The sequence below is a fragment of the Coptis chinensis genome, chromosome 8, assembly GCF_015680905.1.
Source record: "Coptis chinensis isolate HL-2020 chromosome 8, ASM1568090v1, whole genome shotgun sequence".
NCBI lineage: Eukaryota > Viridiplantae > Streptophyta > Magnoliopsida > Ranunculales > Ranunculaceae > Coptis > Coptis chinensis.
Window position 1 is genome coordinate 51,558,122 of NC_141463.1, and position 21,533 is coordinate 51,579,654.

Here is a 21,533-nt window from a genome sequence, read left to right on the forward strand (position 1 = left end):
TTAATTGCACGATGATGCAAGGCCATTCTATATTTCTAATTTCTATTACTACTTTAACAAAAGTACAAAACATTTTCGATATATCTTAGCATTCCCCATGATCATATTATCAAGTCCTCCTGTCAAACAGGGGTACTACTTTATTCTATGAAACAGGGGTACTAAAGATTCATTAAGAGCATCGTCAAAGCAATTACTTAATTTGGAGTGCAAAGTGATGTCATCCACTTAAAAGATGATGCTAGTTGAAGTATGAAATTTTTTCTGCACCAACGCACCACACTCCAAATTATTGTTTTATAATGAAATATATCTTATAGACACAATTCACTTACGGTAAATTGTTACGACTCCTCTTTCCTTGCCACCAACCCATATCTCGTCCATATACCTTACCACTCTCTGCCTTACATCTTTCTACAAATAAAAAAAGAAGCTTAGTTCCACCCATTTTTAATCCCAATTTTAGCACAATGATTTTTGGTGTAAATTCATCTCTTCATGAAATTAAGATGGATGAGTCAAATCAAGATCAAACACTACTTGCTCATTTCATTCAAACAAATCACACGATAATTGGGAATTTGAGGTTAATGAAAATGATGAAGGAAGGTTCCAACGGTTCCTTGGTCGGCATCGTGAAATTCGTTGTAGGCAGACTCATATAGTTTTTCAGGCTGCTTTGATAGATCATTTGTGGGAATTGCGTGGGCAAAATTAATTCAGCAATGGTTGATATGTGCTGCTTTATGTCACTTTCTTATTTTGGTGCAAGTTTGTTTCACTTATTATTTTGTTGTAAGTTATTTTGAACTGAATGTGAAATGGTTTTTTCAACTGAATGTGAAGTATTGCTTTGTTCAGGCTTTCTCTTTAACGAACATGTTTGAAGGTAGCTTATATATAGTGTTTTGAACAACTTTGTTCTCGGCAAACTTATATCGACACAATTTATAAGCCGTGGTACCTACACTATATAACAGAGAAAGTTTATATACGACAGTGTATAAGCTGTGCATGACACTATATAACAGAGAAAGTTTATATACGACAATGTATAAGTTATGCACGACACTGTATAAGTTGGGCACGACACTATACAACAAAGAAAGTTTATATACGACAATGTATAAGCTTATATACGACAATGTATAAGCTGTGCACGACACTATATATGTCCATCCACAACTAAAGCACACACTTGCAGAGAGAATATAATCATATGTTTTTAACCCAAAAGGCAAAAAAAGAGCTAAATAAATATGTCTCACTCAAATACATTCATTAAACGATGAAATTCTTCATCATCCGCATTTCCATTATTTGCGTCTACTTCAACATGAGCCTCATTACCACCATCCTCGACATCTACATATTCCTCATCATCAGATATATCACCACCATCAACAATATTCTCCACATCATTTCCAACTACAGGAGTCGGGTCATCTGGAAAAGCTATAACGTCATCTAGTTGAATCGGTTTTAGATTATCTTCCGTCTTTTTCGCACTAGTCTTCTACATATGGAGATTCATCCTAACATAAACCAAGTCATGCAATCTTTTTGGCTCCAATCTAATTCTCTTTTTGGTTTGTGCAGCCCTAAAGGCACTCCAATTCCTCTCGCAAGCTGATGCACTGCATGTTTGACTAAGAAGCCTCATAGCAATCTTATGCGTGACCGGAAGATTACCACCATATATAATTATATATCCCACCATAAACCTAGAAAGCATGTACAAATATTAATGTAACAATCAAATAGATAAATGCAATCAACATCTAATAGTTATTAATAAGAAACAAATTAATAATGAAATAATTTTACGTACGAGGATGAGTGTTTGATAGAGCATCAACAACCATTGGGGTGAAAATCTTTGAATGTCTTGCATGATAAAAATTTATCTCTTGAGTGAGGGATTTCCTCTCTTCACTTGTAAGTAATTTTTGTCTCACCTTACTCATACCATCTTTAATTTCAGCGTCCATCTTAACAATCTTTTCATAGTAAAACTTGGGATTGAGATACGCAGCCACTACATGAATGGGGCTATGATGGCGTTGAATTCGTTTCCTTTCAATGATTGCCAAATAAGGGTCATATTTATCTTTATCATTATTAAGAATCATCTTTATTGACTCCTTGACTCTAATAACGCCCTCATATATGTATCCCAATGTACACTCATCTCCATCAACCATCCTAAGTAGTTTCACAATAGGCTCAACAATTGCAACCACTTCATTGCCTTTAATCCAAAAGGCATCAAATTGTATTACCTCAACATGCAAGTGCTTTAGCATCATCCTCTCTTGTCCTCTTATGAGCTTTCCAATCATTTGAGCTTACCAAGAATCTCAAAGTTTTTATTTTTTTATTTTTTTTTTATTTTTTTTTCCAATACAAATTGTAAGCAAAGAAATTGGCTAGCAAATCTAGTTGCTCCCGGCTTCTTCAAATCACGATTGTCTGTAAACTTTCTCGTTGTTTCCAAAATCGCAGGTGACATGTATAAGAAAGTAACAAGTTCGCTTGCACTTTTCATGATTGGCATTACAGAAGGAAGCTTATCAATATCCTCTAAAATCAGGTCTATGCAGTGTGCTACACATGAAGTCTTAAAAACATGCGAGTAACGAGATTGAATAATAGCCTCAGCTGAACCATAATTGCTTGTGTTATCTGTAACAACTTGAACCACATTATGTGAACCAATTTCTTCCATGGTGCTCATTATGAAGTTAGCAAGATATTCTCCCATCTGTTTTTCTTTGACAACCTCGGACTTCAAGAACACGATTCCACTTGGGCTACTAGCTAACAAGTTAACCTGGTGCCTTCTTCTAGCATATGTCCAACCATCTGACATCAATGTGCAACCGGTATCTTCCCATGACTCTTGGACACTTTTCACATACATTGTTGCTTCATCCTTCAATGAACCTAGAATCTTGGTACGCACAGTTTCACTACCAGGAGGCACATACCCTTCACCATACTTCCCAATAGCTTGGCACCACTCTCTTAATTCATCTGATCTTAAAATATTAAATGTAAGGTTGTTTGCAACAATAAATTTTACTCCCATAATATCAGCAACCTCCTTTTCCTTCTTTTTCAATAGTTCCAAAACCTTCGGTTGGTGGGAAATGGTGCTTGACTGTCGTGATGCCCTATAAACTGATTGTTGAGACCCGAAATTGAAGCTTGAGCATGTGTTTGCTTCTTTGGAGTTACTCCCTCTAGCTTTCTTGTTAACACGAGGCCTGTCCTCTATTTCGGTTATGGCATTGAGTGCCAACTCCATCACTTCATCAGTCACAGCAGTGCAAGGACTAACATCATGCCCAATCATTTTCGCCCAGTGATACTTCAGCCTACTTATTCCCCGAGATATCTCAAGTTGACAAAATTTGCATTTGTTCTTCTTTTGTGATGTTGGCTCGGCATGCTCCCATAATGGATCTCTAACCCTTGGCATATCTAAAAATACATCAGAAAAGCATCAAAAGATTACAAATTTGAAAATGTAGTTCCATAAATAACAACAACAACAATTATTGAATGAAGGACTAATAGAAATTTAATGCTTCAATTACTTATTGCAAGGCTATTTTGGGTTATTAATGGGGGTGCAACTGTGCAAGTCTGTTACTTGACTTATTTCTTGCAATTCATGAGAGAGATAGACAGAAGCATTAAGCAAGGAGCAAGAGAGAGAGCTAATCTTGTACTTTGGTAGTTGGCGACTTGGTAGTGAACTGGTGAAGGAGCTCTTCTCGATCGGGTTCTTTTTTTTGGGGTAAAGTTCTCGGGGTTCTTTTTTTTTGTTTTTTTTTTCTGCTGTGTGACTCTGTGTCTCTGTGAGAGTGTGAGTAAGTGTCCGAACAAAACCAAAGAGAAGAAAGTTTAAAACGCGATTTTTTTGAAATCTCGCGATATATACGGTTTTTACATTTAAATCGCGTTTCAAACGAAACACGATATTTTGAAAAGCACGGGTTCTAAACGCATACAAGACACCTTGGCAATTTAACGGGTTTTAAACGCGTTTTATTCAAAAAATGCCGAACTTGGTGACAGTGATATCAGTGTAATGTTTGAGATGCCCTGCCTCAATGAGGTCTTGAAGGTAGTACTTGAGCCCCCGACATTCGTTGGTTTCATGGCACTTTGTTTTATGGAAAGCGCAGTACGACTTTCCTGGTGTGTCCTCTAGCCGTTTTACCTCAGGTTGGTAATTGGTCGTGTTTTTTATTTTCTCTAGTATGTAACTTGGAGATCTTGTAGGCACATCGAACTTTCTTTTGGTTTGGTTTCGGTTGCTGGTTTACTGACCCTGTTGCCTGGGTCGCTTGTTAGAGAACGGGGCATTATCCGAGATCGTAACGACCTCGCCTGCGGCCTTTAGCCTTTCTTTTTTAATGCCTTCAGCAAGCTTGATGTACTTCTCCATGCGTACGTACAGTTCAGCTAGTGTTTCAGGGTGCTCTTTCATGAGCGACTGACACGCGCTCTTTTTTGTGTACGAGATGATATATGGATGATGTAGATAGATGATGGTCGTTGAACAAAATAAAAACATATCAAAACCTAATTATCCCTCAATAAGTAAAGAATGAGTAGGGTATCGTTCCAGTTTTAAGTGTATGTTATGTGAAGGATAGGACTGGAAAGGGGGTTTGAGGGATTAAAAACTATGATTATAGAGATTTTAGATTCTAATGCTAAATTAAACTAAATTAACTAAACTATTGAGAATTTATAAGATAGAGAATTCAAGAGATTATAATCCACCAATACTTTTGATTTGTGACCTTATGCTTCGTGGTTGTTCTCACAAATAGACTACAATTAGGCAATCAAGCGAGTGTCGATGCCCTCTTGGACGAAACATCGTTAACGAATTAACTCTACTTAAGGTTGTTCCTATGTTCAGGTTACTAGTATCTTCTTTCCTTTTATGTGAGCTTGGGCAGCTATTTAATGAATCACTATCTAAGGCAAACACAAGGAATACTTTTCTTACTCTAAAATACTACACAACTAGAAGAAAAGTAGACAATAATAGTATAATATTCAATTACAATAAATAAAACCCTATTCTAGCATTATATTCAATTGCAATAAATAAAAGCATGTCACTAGCAAATATTCAATTGCAATAAATAAAACTCAAACTAGCATGATATTCGATTGCAATAAATAAAAATATTAATATATACCTCCATCCCCCGGTATGGGCAATGAAACTAATAACTAAAAACATAAAGAACTAACTTGATTGAAGAACACCATGAACCCAGAAAAAATCATCAAACCCTAAGCACCAAACTTCATCTCCTCCCTTTGAAGGAGAAGATTAGCCTTCCATAAAGAAGGAAGAACACGAAGAACGAGAAGAAGAAGAGTCAAGAACATAAGACTAGAAAGACTAATTTATTAAGACTCCTCACTAGTTAAAACCGAATCTGTTATTATTAATCTCTCTCGCCAAGTTCGAGACAAGAGTATAAGTGAATTGGCAAATTACATGAGGCACTTAGGTCCTCTATTGATAGGGTTACAATGAGTTCTATAAGCATTCCAAACCGCCATTTGTTTCCTAATACAAATTAACTTCTTTCAGAGTCCAACTTCGCCTCCAAACCGAGAAGGAAGTGGCTACGGTGTCATTTCATGTGCCCGGGCCGATCCATGCTCCTCGGATCACGAGCAATGCGCGTCTGGATGCCGCGATCCATGCGTCCGAGACGCGGAAGTCTATTTTCCCTTTTTTTGCTCTATCTTTCTATCCTATTTTGCGGGCTTTAGTCCAAGCAACGAATCCTTTTGCCTTGGGCTTCCAAATAGGCTTTAAAATAGGTTCGAGTTGCATCTTTAATAGCTTCAATTCCTTAGCCTTCTCCATGATTGTCCACAGGCTTCCCATGTGATCTTTAATGCTCTGAATTGCTCCGTTTTACCCCTTTTTCTCTAATATTCCACAAAACTCTCTTTTTCATCTGTAGAATCATAAAACATAACTTACAAATACTATTAGTCCACTAAGATGGCTAAACAAGAGGCATAATTGAAGGTTAAATTGCACTTTTTGAGCACTTATCAGTGACCTAGACAGATCAGTGTTTTTCCTGATCGCATTTGAGAAGGCTACTGTGGCAAACGACTCCTTGAGGCCGCTTTCCATGGATAGTAGCTCTGCCTTGAAACGTCCCAGGAAGGTGCGAATTGGTTCATCACTCTTCTGAGACAATTGGAAGAGTGAATTGAGGTCGGTTGTCTTATGTCTATTGTAGACGTACTGGCTAGCAAACTGGTCAGTGAGCTTTTTGAAGCTGTCGATTGAGTTTGGTCCTAGCGAGTAGAACCAGTCGAGAGCTCGGTCTTTTAAGCTTGCTGGGAACAAGCGACATTGCAGGTGGTCGAACTCCTACGCATTGTAGAATGCAAGGCTCTGAATGTAGAGAGCTACGTGCTGACCAGGGCACGTACTGCCGTCGTACATTGAGAACCGAGGCTGAATAAAATTTTGAGGAGAGGATTTATTAAGTACTTCGAGCATGAAAGGTGATGCCCAGTACGTCTTCAACATCTTGTGGACGTCTTGAGTGGCGTCCTTCTTCCCAATGCTCTGTTCGATCCGCTGGGAGAGGCTATTGATCTGCTGGTTGACTTCATTGATCCCATCCTCAGTGGTAACCCTGTTCGGACTCTGGGATTCGACCTGGGTTTTGAGAGCGGCGTTCTCCTGTCAGAGCTGGGCGATGCTACCATTCATGGCTTCCATTTGGGTAGCCATAGCCTTCAGTTGATCGTGTAGGTTTTCCATGCTTCGTGGGCTTGAGATTTTGTTCGAAAGTTTTTGTTTGAAAGTTTGTGAACTCAAGAAATTAAGCCACAGACGTCCCCAATGTAAAGGTTATATTTCATCTAACCTTACAGGTATAGGTAATTTGGTGGAGATATAGTGGTTGAGTGGGTTTGACCGTGTTCGTATGGACGAACTGCCTACGTATCAAGTTTTCTCTCTAGGGAGGAACTTGAATCAGGTCAGACGTAGTTCCTCATCCTCTTTATATAAGCAAGGGGTTGCGCCTCTTGCTCTCGCTAGGTCAGATCCAGGTCTTCAGGTTACTCCCGAGCCATAATGGCGAGTTATTACGAAGCGTGCCTAAAGCTCTGATCTTGATGGTAGTAATAAAAACATACATTACCAACCGTTGAGATGAGTGAGAGTCTGGGAGATCGCTACCATGAGAGGTCGTTCGTGTGTAGCGAAGTTACTATGAAGCGAGCTCGTGTGACAAAGACTTCTGGGTCGGTTGACTACAGATTAGTTAGATCAATTGCCCTAGTTGAGTCGCTATGAAGCGAGCTATAAGGACGAGGATCAAGGGTTGATCTGCATTCATGTTTGTGCTGGACACGTGTTTGATATTCATTAGATGTGAATATTACTCCCTCACACTTGTTACCAAACGAGTTTTGAAAGTCATCATCATCTAACTTCCCAGTAGAAATTAGGCTTAGCCAAATGTCAGGGACATGTCTGACATTCTTAAGTGTCAAGGTGTAGCCAACATTGGTTTCTACATGAACATCCCCAATGCCTACAATCTTCGAGACTTCATTGTTGCCCATCTTTACCTCACCAAAATCACCCGATTTGTAGGTAGTGAAGAAACTCTTCTGGGGTGTGACGTGGTAGGAAGCATCTGTATCTACCACCCATTCTGTACCCTGGCATGAAGTGCTCAAGCATAACTCATCACAGTCTGACACAATTCCTACTTCACCTTCTGAAGCGATGTCTGTGGCGTCTCTACCAGTGATGTTTTCTTTAAACTCTAACTTGTCTTCATGTACGGTACTAGTCTTCTCATCCCTCTTCAGTTCTATGCATTCATACCTGAAATGGCCATAGATACCGCAATGATTACACGACAAGTCTTTCTTAGGAGATTTGATCGCGCTCTTAGATTTTCTTTTGTCATCACCTCTAGAATGAGATGGTTTTCTGCTTTTGCCTCTCTCTAGTTTTTCTGTAACAAGGATATCTAAGTGACAGGAGCTATTATGTGCGTCCTTTCTTGTCTTCTCGTAGAGGTCTTCTAATGTCTTCCACAAGCTGAAAGCGGTGGTCTCTTTGGATACAAGACGGATTACATTGTTGTCAATCCATTGTCTAATGCACCCAATCGTTTTTCCATCAAATGTCTTCCACTTAGCCGTGACAATTGCGTCTGGTTTTACTCATCCATTCTCAATGGGTTGTGCCAAGTCCTTGCAATAGAGCAAGTCTTCCATCCTGGCTTTCCAAATAGTGTAGTTACCTTTATTTTGACTAGTCATGCGAGTGTTTACAAAATGGTCCATCTCCACAAGCTATTTCAACTCAAACCTCCTTTCAGAAATTTTTTCAAACACCTTTTGGGCAAGGTTTGGATAACAACTTTGTTGGGCTTAATCCAACCTGGCTCTGATACCACTTGTTGGGGAAAACGACACCAATCGATCCCCACTAAGATAACTTGTACTTGGACAATCTACTACTCCAATAAAAAATCTAATCTTTTACTACAACCAACAACCATGATCGTAATCTATGGATATAACTATCACAAACAGGCAATAGAAATATAAAGCAAGTAAAACATACCACAACACAAAAATGTACCGTGGTTCGGCCAATGATGCATACTTCTACAAGAGCTAATTCTTTTATAAGTATAAGAAGGAAGATTACAATAACTCCTCTCAAGTCTTTCCACCTTACTAGATCACTCCTCTCTCCTTACAAGCTTTTCTCTTTGCAAGGGTTTTCTCTCAATCTTGATTGCTCTCAAAATTGGGTTTCTATTCAAGACTTGGTTTTCCAAAACCTAATTTCTGTTTTTATAGTAAACTGCAATCTCGTGGTTCCTGTAGAAAATTAGAAACTGACAAGTTTAGGCAGGAGCGTGGGCGTGCTCTCGACAAGGCCAATTCGAGGGTGCGCGCGCCTTCTTATTTTTCCATCCAAACTTCCAGTAGACATGTTTCATGAGAGGTGAGAGGGCTGAAAAAAAAATATCTTCTTTTTCACGGCAAGGGCCGAGCGCCTTTGTCCGCGACTAATCTAATCCCTTGCCTATCTCGGACTTCATCACACCTAACAAAGATCTGTTTCTCTCCTTCATCCTTATGTGAGGGATAACTCCAACAAGACTTGCTTTCGTTATTTGATCCACCTATATATCATAGTAAACAGATGTTTATTGTTTTGTTTGATTTTGTTAAAAAAATTATGGACTCTTGGCAATTATTATTACCCGAACAAAAAAGATTGATGCATCACAGGTTGAGTACATTTTTTCCCCTTCCATTCGGATCTAGTTAGCTGAGATTTATATACTCACTTGGCGTGAAGTCAATTTCGCTGCTGAATTGCTGATGCATGCTTGCACAAGGAAGGGAGGGCAACTGGGCAAACCGATCAATCAGTGGTGGAGCATTAGGGCTTAGGCCAAACTTTCTCACAAGAGTGGAGCGTCAAGGCCTTACGTATTATAGATGACGAAGTCTCTTCTTGATATATATGATTGCTGACATGCATGCCTTTGGCTAGCTAGAGCCTAGAGTATGTAGTTCTTTGTTTCAATTTTTCTGTTTTTCACTGGTTGTAACATTCTTTCATTTTCTATCAATACAATTACCTTTAGCAAAAAAGGAGATTTATGCACTGAATATTTAGTATCAAACTAACTCTCCAAGGAAGCATGTAAAATTAGCTGCATATATAAGTGAGGTTTTCAATTCATTAAACAAAAGCATGAAAAAAGCTTATTTTATTAACGAGTTGGTTTTCTTAATTACCTCTTAGAGGTAAGCATACCAAGATAACAATACGTGCCAAAATACATTCAATAATGCATTAGTCTTATAATCCAGTTTTTTTACATTGTCGGTGCAGTGCGGTAGTAGTATGTACTCTCAAAATGAAGTTGCTGTTGTACAGTTGTGGTGTTGCCGATATCTTTGAAATTTGAATTCCTTGCTTAGTATAGTTTCAAAACTCTAGTTCAATGGCTGATGCAACAGTCCTAGCCCAACATTTAAGGTGCTTCTTCATATGACTTGAAGTCGATATTCGTGGAATTCTCATATTAAGCAACGGCGAATCAGGTCGTTTTATCAACCAAGCTTCAGATAAATAAGGCCTACTTTACTCCATTTTTCACTCTATCCAACTCTTCAATGTCATTTTCTTCCATTTCTTCAGACTTTGCGTTAATGCAATGGCCTTCTGGTCCATCTTTGTATTCATCTAGTCTTTGTAAGCCAGGGATCACACTCATCATCCTAGAGCTTAATTGTTCTTTCTTGAACGTAAAACCAAGATCCATAAACCCTTTAACTTCCTCGTATTCTAGCTCAAATAAGCTTCTGCAGCTCATTGCCTTTCTTAATAATGGTGCCTTTGCACCAATGTTTCTGAGATGTTTAGGAAGTTTATGTACTGACGGTGACGAAGAATGTGACCTGCTTTTGCTTGAAATGAGAGTTAAACTGGTCGGTCTTTTCCTCTTATAGTTGTAATAGTTGATGACCTCCTCTTCGTCTTCTGCGTCAGTGTCCTCAACCAAGTTATCCTCCTATAGTAGCATCAACATGAATTAAGCGTAACTATGTAAGTAGACTAATATATACAACTAGTGAGCGAAAACAAAGGAGTTAATATCTCACTTCATTGTTGCTTCATTTTCTTACCTTGGGAGAAGTTGGAGATGTATCTGATGACCCCTCGGATATGTTTTCCTCCGAAGGTGGTGTTAAGGAGAGGTCTGACTCTGAGTTTAGACCAATCTTTGTGATAGGTTCTACTTTAGGTGTTGTTGTAGTCAGTTTTAGGCTAGGCAGGGAGATGAGTTCTGATGAGAAGAGAATAATCTGGTGGAACCATAGGCAATCCATGACTAACAAGAGATTATTAGGAGAATATTGAAGATCAGCCATGGCTATGGCCTCAAGGAGAGAGGGAAGGAGATTGTTGTCCAGAAATTTGTGTCATACAATGTCTTAAAATATTTAGATTGGGTTTTGTTTGTGAATGAGAAGGAATAAGTGAAGGTGGATTGAAATATGGTCCACAGAGATGACAATTGAGTGGTATGTGTGGCACATGCAGTGTCTTGTCAGCATTCATGGGTCCACTCCAAATTGAATCCACATCAATGCCACGCTGTATATAGCATAAGTCTAAATTATTTTTTTTCTACTTTATGTTACTATTTATTATTTTTGTGGGGATGGGTCTTTTAGGGACCATATATATAGCATGTTAACACAGAACGTGACAAACTAGAGGAAGTTGTGTTTACAAGAGTATTGATGTCTTCCACGTAACACAGACGTGCTGTACTGGTGTGTGCTCCGAACAAGGACCACATAATAGGAGTAGAACAGAGTCACTGACTCCATGCCTTTCCTTGTTTGAGCTGCGGATCAACAGTATCCAAAGTTTTCTGTTTGAGCTCGGATTCAGGACCTCTTCAAAGTGGATCCAGCATACAAATCAGTTTAAAATATTTAAAGAATTGCTCCCTTCAACAGATAACAAATTGCCAGCAAGATTTTTTTTTTTTATCACCGCCTTTACTCGAAGTTAGCTATATATATTTATTGAGATATATGAATAGTAGTATACTACATTCTGGGTTTTAGTCCCACATTGAGTATGAAGGAGTTATAGTATTTGTTGTCTCCTTATTTAAGGAGAGTAAATTCCTTTGTAATATTATTTAAGAATAATAATATTTTCTCATTTCCATAATTTTATATGGTATTGGAGCGAGTTATAATTATTTCATACCAAAAAATTTCTGAGGTTGCGATTTTGTTTTTTTTACTGATTCACACAGCCACTATCTGTGATTTCTCTCTAGTAATGTTGTTTTGATCACAACCTAAGTTTCTGCGTTTTTCTTTTCTGTTTTTCCTTTTTATAACCAATCGCGAGATGCGATAGACGTTGATCTAAATCTCATATCTGTTTATTATTTTTTTGAGGTATTTTTTTAAAAAAAATCGATATGGCTAATGGTGATGCGTCTACTATATTGGTATTATTTCGGTTGGAACGAAGTGAAAATGTCTAGTCATTCTACCCTATTCATGATAATCCGAATTTGAAAATTACCTCACAGCCTATTAGATGGCTTGAACTATGTTCGATAGGCACAATCAATCTGAAAAACTGTTTGTTAGAGGTCGTGGAAAGATAGGATTTCTTACGGGCACAAAAAGGCACCTCCGCCCGATCCAAGTATGCTAAGTGGTTCTTAGATGATTCTATGATATGGTGAGGATTTGGTTGATTTATTTTATGCAACCAACGATTTTTTCGGCTATTTGTTTACGAATTAACATATCTTATTTGAATCTCTTAGGTTCAATAATATATTCTCGGAGACAAAATAATGCAAGGAGTTTCCAACTTTCCAATGAGATTGAAAATTTCAAACAGGGTACTCAATCTCTTGGGAGTGTACTATGCGAGACTTCGATCTGGTTGGGAAGAATCATCTCATTATGATAGTTTTATTGAATGGCCGGCTAATGCAGCAGAGATTTATGCAAAGATTGTGGAGAAGAATCGAGTATTTCATTTTCTTGTTGGGCTCAATCCTGAGTTTGAGTATGATGTTGTTCACTTGCTTGACAAGCATCCGTTCCCAACTCTTAACGAAGCACACACCTATTGTCTCTTTGATCAGAGTCGTTGAGCACATGTTCCTCATACTCCTAGTCTTATGTTTGAGGCTTTTGCTATGGTAGTCTGTTATGCTTATATGTCACCACCGTCGGTTAAGTCCATAGACTTCCGTGCACCACTACCCAATCTTTTACCATTGCCGGTGGCCTTTGGTAGTTCTCGTCCTCCAAAAAAAAGTGTGATCATTGTGGTAGATTTGGGCATATAAAGGCAACATGTTATTAGTTATGTACACGGTTATCCTAGTTCTTAACAACGCTCATCATCCCAGTCCTCAACACACCTATCTGTTGACTCCTTTGTTAGCAATTCGCCGAATTATTCGCTAATAAATCGCTAATCGAATTTTGTAAGGGTAATACGTAATAATTCGCGATTTTTTGCTTTGAAAAGAATAATTTGGTTTTTGGCGAAGTTTTCAAAAATTTGGCTTCCAAAAAATAATGAAAATTCAGTTGCGCTTTTGTTATTTTTTATGTATTTTATATCCTCACTCTTACTTTAAGTGCCTCACTCTTACATTCTTAGTGATAAATTAATCAAAAAGCTTTGCTTTTATACGTTTTGGACAATATTTAAATTGTCATGTCATGGTGTGTGTATTTTGAAGTTTGAACTGAAATTTCAATCCAAGAACAAATAAATAAAGGTACCTATGTAGACCGTTCAATTGGTTTCAATATTTTCGTAGCGAAATTGTTTGGATATGTTTGTTATGTTGTAAAGAATAACAACTATTATTAATATTTACTAACATAATATTACGAATTTTTGACTTCCGAATTTTTGCAACAAAACATTTAAAACACGTATTAATTAAACACCGCATAATTGCCGCATTGTGAATTTTTGACCGAATATTTGACCGTACCGTTTTTTTGAGTCGCTGAATAATTATTGACTTATTCCCGTACCGAATTTTTGCCGTATCCCGAATTGCTAACAAGGGTTGACTCTAATACACCAGAGTCTTCTACTTCTAGTGTTCTTTCTCCGAGATCAGTAGGTTCTGATAGTTTCTCTCTCTGCCTTCTCAACCGGGGGATTCTCATGCATGTAATTTTGCATCCGCTAATAGTGTTTTTGCATCCCATACGACTTTTACCTTGGATTGTTGATTTGGGTGCCACTGATAAAATGACTGGTATGTCCTATCTTTTTCGAAATTATGCATCTAGTTCTTGGAAACGAATAGTTCACCTTGCCAATGGGGCTGAGACTCCTATTCTTTGGGAAGGGTTATCACCGATGTTCTCTATGTTCCCCGAGTTGACCTCCAATCTTATTTCAGTTAGTAAACTTACCAAAGATGTAAATTGCGGTGTAACATTTTATCCCTCTTCTTGTATTTTTTTCGGGATCCGTGTCGTAGAAGGTGATTGGCAGTGGGCGTGAAGGGATGGCTTATATGTACTGGATGGACATGTTTCTTGAGTCTCTCCTCATGCTCTCTAGTTAGAGTCTTCGTCTAGTAGTGAAAATATAAAGTGGGTGTTATGTTGGCATCATCGTTTATTAGGTCATATTTCTTTTGAGTATTTTCGTTATTTATTTTCGTATTTCTTTTCCAAAGTGTCCATGTCAGGTCTATCTTGTGAGACATGTGAATGGGCTAAACATCATTAAAGCCTTTATCCTTTGAGCAGTAATAAAACTTCGTCTTTGTTTGACATTGTGCACTCCGAGCGGTCCTTCCCCAGTCACTTCTGTTTTGGGATTTCGTTATTTTGTGTTATTCATTGACGATTTCTCTAGGTGTACTTGGGTTTATTTGATGAAATTCAAGGATGAGGACTCCTCCCCCTCCAAACTTTTATCGCAATGGTTCGTTACTTTCGGTTTGGTAAAACAGTTTAAAGTTTTTCGTTCCGCCCGTATGCGAATTTATGTCTCATGGTCTTGAAAAGTTACGTGAGGCTAATGATATTTCACATCAAGCCTCTAACACTAAGACTCCATAGAAAAATGGCAAGTTTGAGAGAAAAAAATTACCATATTCTTGATCTTGCTCGTGCTATGTCTATTAGCATGAATGTTCCTTCATGTTTCTGGTATGATGTTGTTCTTACAGTGGTGTATCTCATTAACCGTTCTCCATCTTGAGCTCTCAGCTTTCGCACTCCATATTCCATCCTTCATCCTGATCGTTCAAATTTTCAGATTCCACCTCATGTCTATGGGTGTGTTTGTTTCGTCCAAGTCACCGAGTCTATCTCTAAACTAGATCCGCGTGCCTTGTAATGTGTGTTCATGGGTTACTCTCATACTCATAAGGGTTATCAGTGTTATCATCCCTCATCGCGTCGTTGTTTCACCTCCGTGGATGTTACATTTTTTGAACATACTCCATTCTTTCCGGGTGAGGTTTTATCTCCGGGGGAGTGTTTTCCAGTTCACCCTTTTCCATGTGAGGATTCACCTTCCATTTCTCTTTCTTTTCCACTTCTGGTGAGTGTTCAGCCAGAGCCTACAATCTTCCCTCCAGTTCCACATTCTGTTCCACCTTCTTTACAGGTCTATACTCGATGTTATCCAGGGAGCCAACCTCCTCCACCAGACTGCCCCACATCTTCTGCCTCTCTAGGTTCACAACTTGCCACTGATTCACCCTTACTAGGTATTGAGCCATCTCCTATCCCTCTTGTGCCAATTACTACTGATGTTGATTTACCAGTTGTTGATAGAACTGATACTCCACCTATTGTTGTTTGAAAAGAGAAGCGCTCTACAGGGATGATGCCAGCTAGATGCTAATATTGTGGCTTAATTTATCACTGAGTATACTTAAAATCATCGTTTGTCTCCTAGTTACATATATTTTTAGGTTTCTCACTCCTTGGTTGATATACCACGTATAGTAGCAGAGACGTTGGCCCAGCCTCACTGGAAGGCAGCAATGTTAGAGGAATTACATGCATTGGAGGTCAATAATACTTGGGCCTTGGTTTCTCTTCCGCCTGGGCGTAGAGCAGTCGGGTGTAAATGGGTTTTAACAGTGAAACAAAATCCAAATGGAACAGTTAGTAGGTACAAGGCTCGGTTGGTTGCTAAGGGGTATGCACAGATTCATGGGGTTGATTATCAAGAGACCTTTGATCTTATGGCCAAGATGAATACGATTTGAGTTATCTTTTCTCTTGCTGCATCCAAGACATGGCCCCTTTTTCAGATGGATGTGCAAAATGCCTTTCTCAATAGGACTTTATAGGAAGAGGTTTATGTCTATCTGGTTTCCATTTTTCTTCTGCTTCAGGCTTAGTGTGCAGGTTGAAGAAGTCTATCTATGGGCTTAAGCAGTCTTCTCACACTTGGGCTGATACATTTGCTGCAGCCATGACTGCATATGGATATGTTCAGAGTCAAGCTGACCACACCTTATTTCTTTGACACTCTGGTATGAAGATTGTTGTGTTGCTTGTTTAAGTGGACGATATTGTTATTACTGCGATGATGTTCAGGGTATTAGTGACTTGAAATCCTATCTCAGTACTCGCTTTCAGGTGAAAGATCTCGGCCCCCTACGTTATTTCCTCGGGATTGAGGTTGCTCGTTTTAGTTATGATATTTTTATCTCTCAGAGAAAGTATATTCTTGATCTTCTCTATGCTTCAAGGCAATTTGCATGTCACCCTGTTGATACACCTATTAAACAAAACCATCACCTAGCCGACTATGATGGGGAGTTGTTGGAAGATATTGGCCAGTATCAGCGACTTTTTGGGAAGCTCCTCTATCTTTTTCTTACCCGTCCTGATATTACGTATGCAATTGGAGTTCTCAGTCAGTTTATGCACAAGCCACGTCTTCCTCATCTTCAGGAAGGTATATGTGTGCTCCGTTATCTCAAGGGATGTCTTGGACGTGGCCTCTTGTTTTGAGATAATGGTCAGTCTCAGGTCGAGGCGTGGACTGATGCTAATTATACAAGTTGTAGATCTGATTGACGATCTACTTGTACCACTATTGGTGGTAATTTGGTTACATGACGGAGCAAGAAACAGGATGTTGTTTCTAGGTCCAGTGCTGATGCAGAGTACAGGGCAATGGCCTAAGGTATGTGTGAGCTGATATGGCTAAAGCATCTTCTACGAGATCTTCATCTATGACGCTTTACTGTGACAACAAGTCTGCTCTTAGCGTTTTGGCTAATCCTGTGCAACATGATCATACCAAACATGTAAAGGTTGATCGGTACTTTCTACGTGAGAAGGTGACTTCTGGACAGATTTGTGTTTTATATGTTCCTACGTCTCAGTAGTTTATAGACTTTCTCACGAAGGCTGTGAATAGTAGACTAGGTTTTGTCCAAACTGGGCATGTGTGATATCCATGGTCCAGCTTGAGGAGTGTTGAGATATATGAATAGTAGTATACTACATTATGGGTTTTAGTCCCACATTGAGTATGTAGGAGTTATAATGTGTCTCCTTATTTAAAGAGAGTGGATTCCTATGTAATATTATTCAAGAATAATAATATTTTCTCATTTCCATCATTCTACAATAGTGTTACGTGCTCGATCTGAATGTTCATAAAAGAAATGCCATACAGGAGAGTTAGAATGTATTCATTCTCCAGTGACTAATGCCATTTGATTAACTGTTACAACAGGCTTTATGTTTCTTAGATCTCATTTCTATAAGGATGGTATCCCTACTCCCTAGCTAGCTGTTTCTTGGTTGTAGCAAGATCGGCCAGGGTGGTGAAATATGGAACTTGGAGTCTTTAGTCGTGACATAATAATAGAATATATATATCAGGGCAATAGGCAGGTTTAAGACTTTAAGGTCTTAGAGTAGGCTCGTATTTTCTCTCAGAGGGGGTTGAGACAGGGGGATCCTCTCTCCCCCTATCTCTTCATTATTGTTTTTGAGGCTTTATCAAGGTTAATTGCAAAGAATGAAAATAATGGTGAGATCAGTGGCATCAAGATTAGGAGGAATTCACCCTCTATAAGTCACCTCCTTTATGCTGATGACTTGATCATATTTTGTAAAACTTCTCTCCACGTAGCTAGGAATCTCAAAAATATTTTGAACAAATATTGTGAGGCATATGGCCAGAGGATCAATTATGACAAATCAAGTGTTTATTGCAGCAACAATGTGCATGATAAACATAAGAAGCTTCTCAAGAGGTTTCTGATAGTTATACCCTTCCACCCTAATGAGAAGTACTTGGGGGTGCCTATTATCCTCTCAAGTAAGAAATGTGATGATTTTGAATACTTGGTTGATAGAGTTCATACCAAGATCAAAGGCTGGAGAGAAAAAGTGCTCTCTCAAGCTGGTCGAGCTGTTCTTATAAAGGTTGTAGCCCAAGCTACACCTTTGTATACAATGCTCACTTACTCTATTCCTGCCACCACTTGTGCTAAGATTGCCAAAGTGTGCAGAGACTTTTTCTGGAATGGGACGATTGATGAGAAATCCAATCTGCATACCATCAGGTGGGACAAGTTGTGCTCAGCCAAGGCTATGGGGGGTCTTGTATTCAGGAAAACAAGGGATATGAATAAAGCCTTATTAGCCAAACATGGCTAGAGGCTATATCATGATCCTGATTCTCTTTGGACAAGATCTTTCGGGGCCATTTATCAGAAATGGTGGCCACCTAATGGGTTGGCATTATCTTAGAGATACTTCTTATTTCTGGAAGGGCATTGCCAAATCCATGGACTTGATAGATAAAGGCTCTATCTGGAGCATTGGAGATGGCAAAACAGTGTAAGTTTTCCATGATCCATGGACTACTATACATGGAAAGCCTGCTACCTTAAGTGATTATGCATATACAAGACCTAATAATCACTTAATGAAAGTAGCAGAGCTGAGACATGCAAATGGTTTTGATTGGAACATGGAGCTGATTAATGAGTTGTTTCCTAACCCTATTGCCCAAGCTATAAATGATATCATCATTAGGCCTAGGAATAGGAAAGACAAACTTACTTGGTTTAATTATAAGAAAAGGCTGTTTTATGTGAGAAAAAATTATTGATTTGGGTACTAAACTATAGTGGATTTTACAAAATGGGTACTGTATTATTTTTTTTGCAAAATAGGGTACTGTAGATTTCAAATATTGCTAAAATGGGTACCGTCTATATATGCTGTAAAGTATGTATACATATTTGATGATTTGGCATACTCAATATTCACTACGGCCTAATGAGGCCTCTATTCGGGCCCATTAATGATTGCACCCATGATCAATTCAGGCCCATTAATTGCACCCATGATCAATTCAGACCCATTAATTGCACCCATGATCAATTCAGACCCATTGATTGCACCCATGATAAATTCACAAAGACTAGATTTCCAAAGAGAGAGAAAATAGAAGAATATTAATAAGTTGTTGTCTGGCTTTAATGGCAGCAGCAACAGTAGCAAGTTTAACAACAAAATCACTTCTTCTATCTCGTTTCAATGACCTCTCCATAAAACCCAAAAGCCTAGTCAGACTCAATTCCTTTCCAATGACACTGATTCACCTTCACTAATAGTAGAGGAAGAAGAAGCCTGAACAGTCCAAACTTTATCAAAAACTCCTTATGCTTCCTCTTCACATTCAATCCTTTTCTCAATCTCAACTGCTTAAACTTTAATGGCCTATCCACAATCAAATCACGATTACTAGAAGCCATTGGAAGCGGATTCGCAAGGTCGGGGTCCTAAGAAACGAGCTCAAGAGCGTGACCATACGACGTTTCAACAGTTAAACCTCTGGATAATTATTACAAAGCCTAGAATGAAAATTTGGTGGCAACCCATGATCAGAAGCTAAATGAACAAGCTTAGAAAGTAAAATCCTTCTATGACAAGATAACATAAGAAGCTTTTGAAGCTTAATAGCTAAAGCATTCGAAATGGTATGTTTTAAACTCAACTCTTGAACAAAAAGAAGTGAAGCTTGGGGTGTAAGTGAGATACAGAGCTGATCTTGATATGTAGAAGAAGGTAACGAAGATGGGATTTTGAGCGCAATCAATGGGCCCGAATTGAGGCCTCATTAGGTTGTAGTGAGTATTGAGTATGCCAAATCATCATATATGTATACATACTTCACAGTATACACATACGATACCCATATTAGCAATATTTGAAATCTACGGTACCCTATTTTACAAAACAAATAATACAGTACCCATAATGTAAAATCCACTATAATTCAGTACCTAAATCAATAATTTTTTCTTTATGTGAAGGAAGCTTATAGATGCCTGAAAGATGATCAGGTGTCGGATCATTGTGCTGGGTCTAGTTTCAGTTTACTTACAATAAAAAGAATCTGGAAACTAGATTTTGCTGCAAATTGGTAACTGTTCACTTGGAAAATGTATTCTGGTGGTTTGGCAACTGGGGATACCTTGAGAAACAAAAAGTTGAACACTGACCTTTCTTGTCCCTTTTGTTATAAGCAAGTAGAGGATGGCCTCCACCTCTTTTTCTTATGTGAATGGACAAGGAGTGTTTGGTTTGCTTCATGTCTCTCTTGTAGGACTGATGTTGATGCTCACTAGAACCTAAAAGATTGGTTGAATGAGATCATCAACTGGTGCGTCAGCCCAATTGAGAAAGTGGCTGGTAAGGGGGTGTTTGCATGTATCCTATTGCACCAAATATGGACACTCAGGAACTTAGTAAAATTTGAGCAAGGCAAACCTAACAAGGAAGGATTGCTGAAAAAGACTACTAGTCTGTAGATAAAGTGCTTGGAGTCTTTCAGGAAGGAAACAACAACATAACAGGGAATAAATCATAACTCAATGAATAATTGCTCTACTAGAAACTATGCAATTGGGGGTAACCCAAGTACTTGTATAAATAAAGCTAGCAGCAGTAGCAATAGCTCTAGTTCTATTATAAATAATGTATGTGCTTATGTATGCTTTGATGCTGCATTTGACAGGTCTACAGGACAAGGGGCAGCAGGTGCAATCTTTTGGAATCATTAAGGAGAAATTGCAGGAGCAGCTCATAGAAGATTTAGAGCTAGAGATGTGAAGGAGGCAGAGCTCAAAGCTACTGAAGTTGCAGTAATACTCATAAGGAGAATGGGAGTGAGGGAAGGGGAAGTTAAAGGAGATAATCAAGTTGTTATGAATGCACTAGCAGAGTCCACTTCAACCTTAAGTTGGCACCTATCCAGTCTTAGAGATTTTGTTATAGATTGTGTTTCAGTTTTAGTTTCATGTAAATTTGTTTGGATTAATAGAGATAAAAACTCTAGGGCGCATCAGCTTGCCAAGTGCGCTACAAACCACTTGGAGGAGCTCATCCCATCATTTGTCAGTAGCTACTGTAAGGGTCCTATTATATCTATTGAATAAATGAAGGGCGATCGTTACCGGAAAAACAAAAAAAAGAGAGTAGGCTCATATGCAGCATCCACAAAGATGGCCAATTTTCGCAAAGAATTTTATGCAACACTACACGCCCTCGGCATTGGTACCTTTTCTTTTTCTTTTAAAGACAAGTAAAGTGCCATAAACAAACTATCGACTCAACTACTTAACTAAACCTCTACCGCATTACAAATAAATCATTGCATGTTACCGACGATGTGTGCTTCACAGCATCTGCGACAATCGTCTTTGGAGATACAAGACTACCAACGGAAGCGGAGACTAATTCAGGCAAAAAGCCATTAGAAGCCGGATCCTTTGCGAAGGGAAGTGGGATAGATGTGTGCGTCTTGGACTCTGGATTATAGGAGACGCATCTCTTTCTAGTTTGTTGGAGCTCTACACATCCTTTTTGGTGGC

The 21,533-nt window shown here is 38.7% G+C and overlaps 1 protein-coding gene and 1 pseudogene across 2 annotated transcripts; both read right to left on the minus strand.

The window, feature by feature from the left end:
- Positions 1 to 1,267: 1,267 nt before the first annotated feature.
- Positions 1,268 to 4,504, minus strand: LOC147481853 (uncharacterized). The gene is made up of 4 exons (XM_086579093.1): positions 4,405 to 4,504; positions 2,470 to 3,489; positions 1,962 to 2,254; positions 1,268 to 1,519 (listed from the first exon to the last, which is right to left on the minus strand). Exons 1-4 carry the CDS (start codon positions 4,502 to 4,504, stop codon positions 1,268 to 1,270), a joined length of 1,665 nt encoding a protein of 554 aa, XP_086435219.1.
- Positions 4,505 to 9,824: 5,320 nt separating this feature from the next.
- On the minus strand, positions 9,825 to 11,089 carry LOC147481854 (uncharacterized; annotated as a pseudogene). The gene is made up of 2 exons (XR_015206303.1): positions 10,759 to 11,089; positions 9,825 to 10,643 (listed from the first exon to the last, which is right to left on the minus strand). The product of XR_015206303.1 is annotated as an uncharacterized LOC147481854 (transcript).
- Positions 11,090 to 21,533: the final 10,444 nt, after the last annotated feature.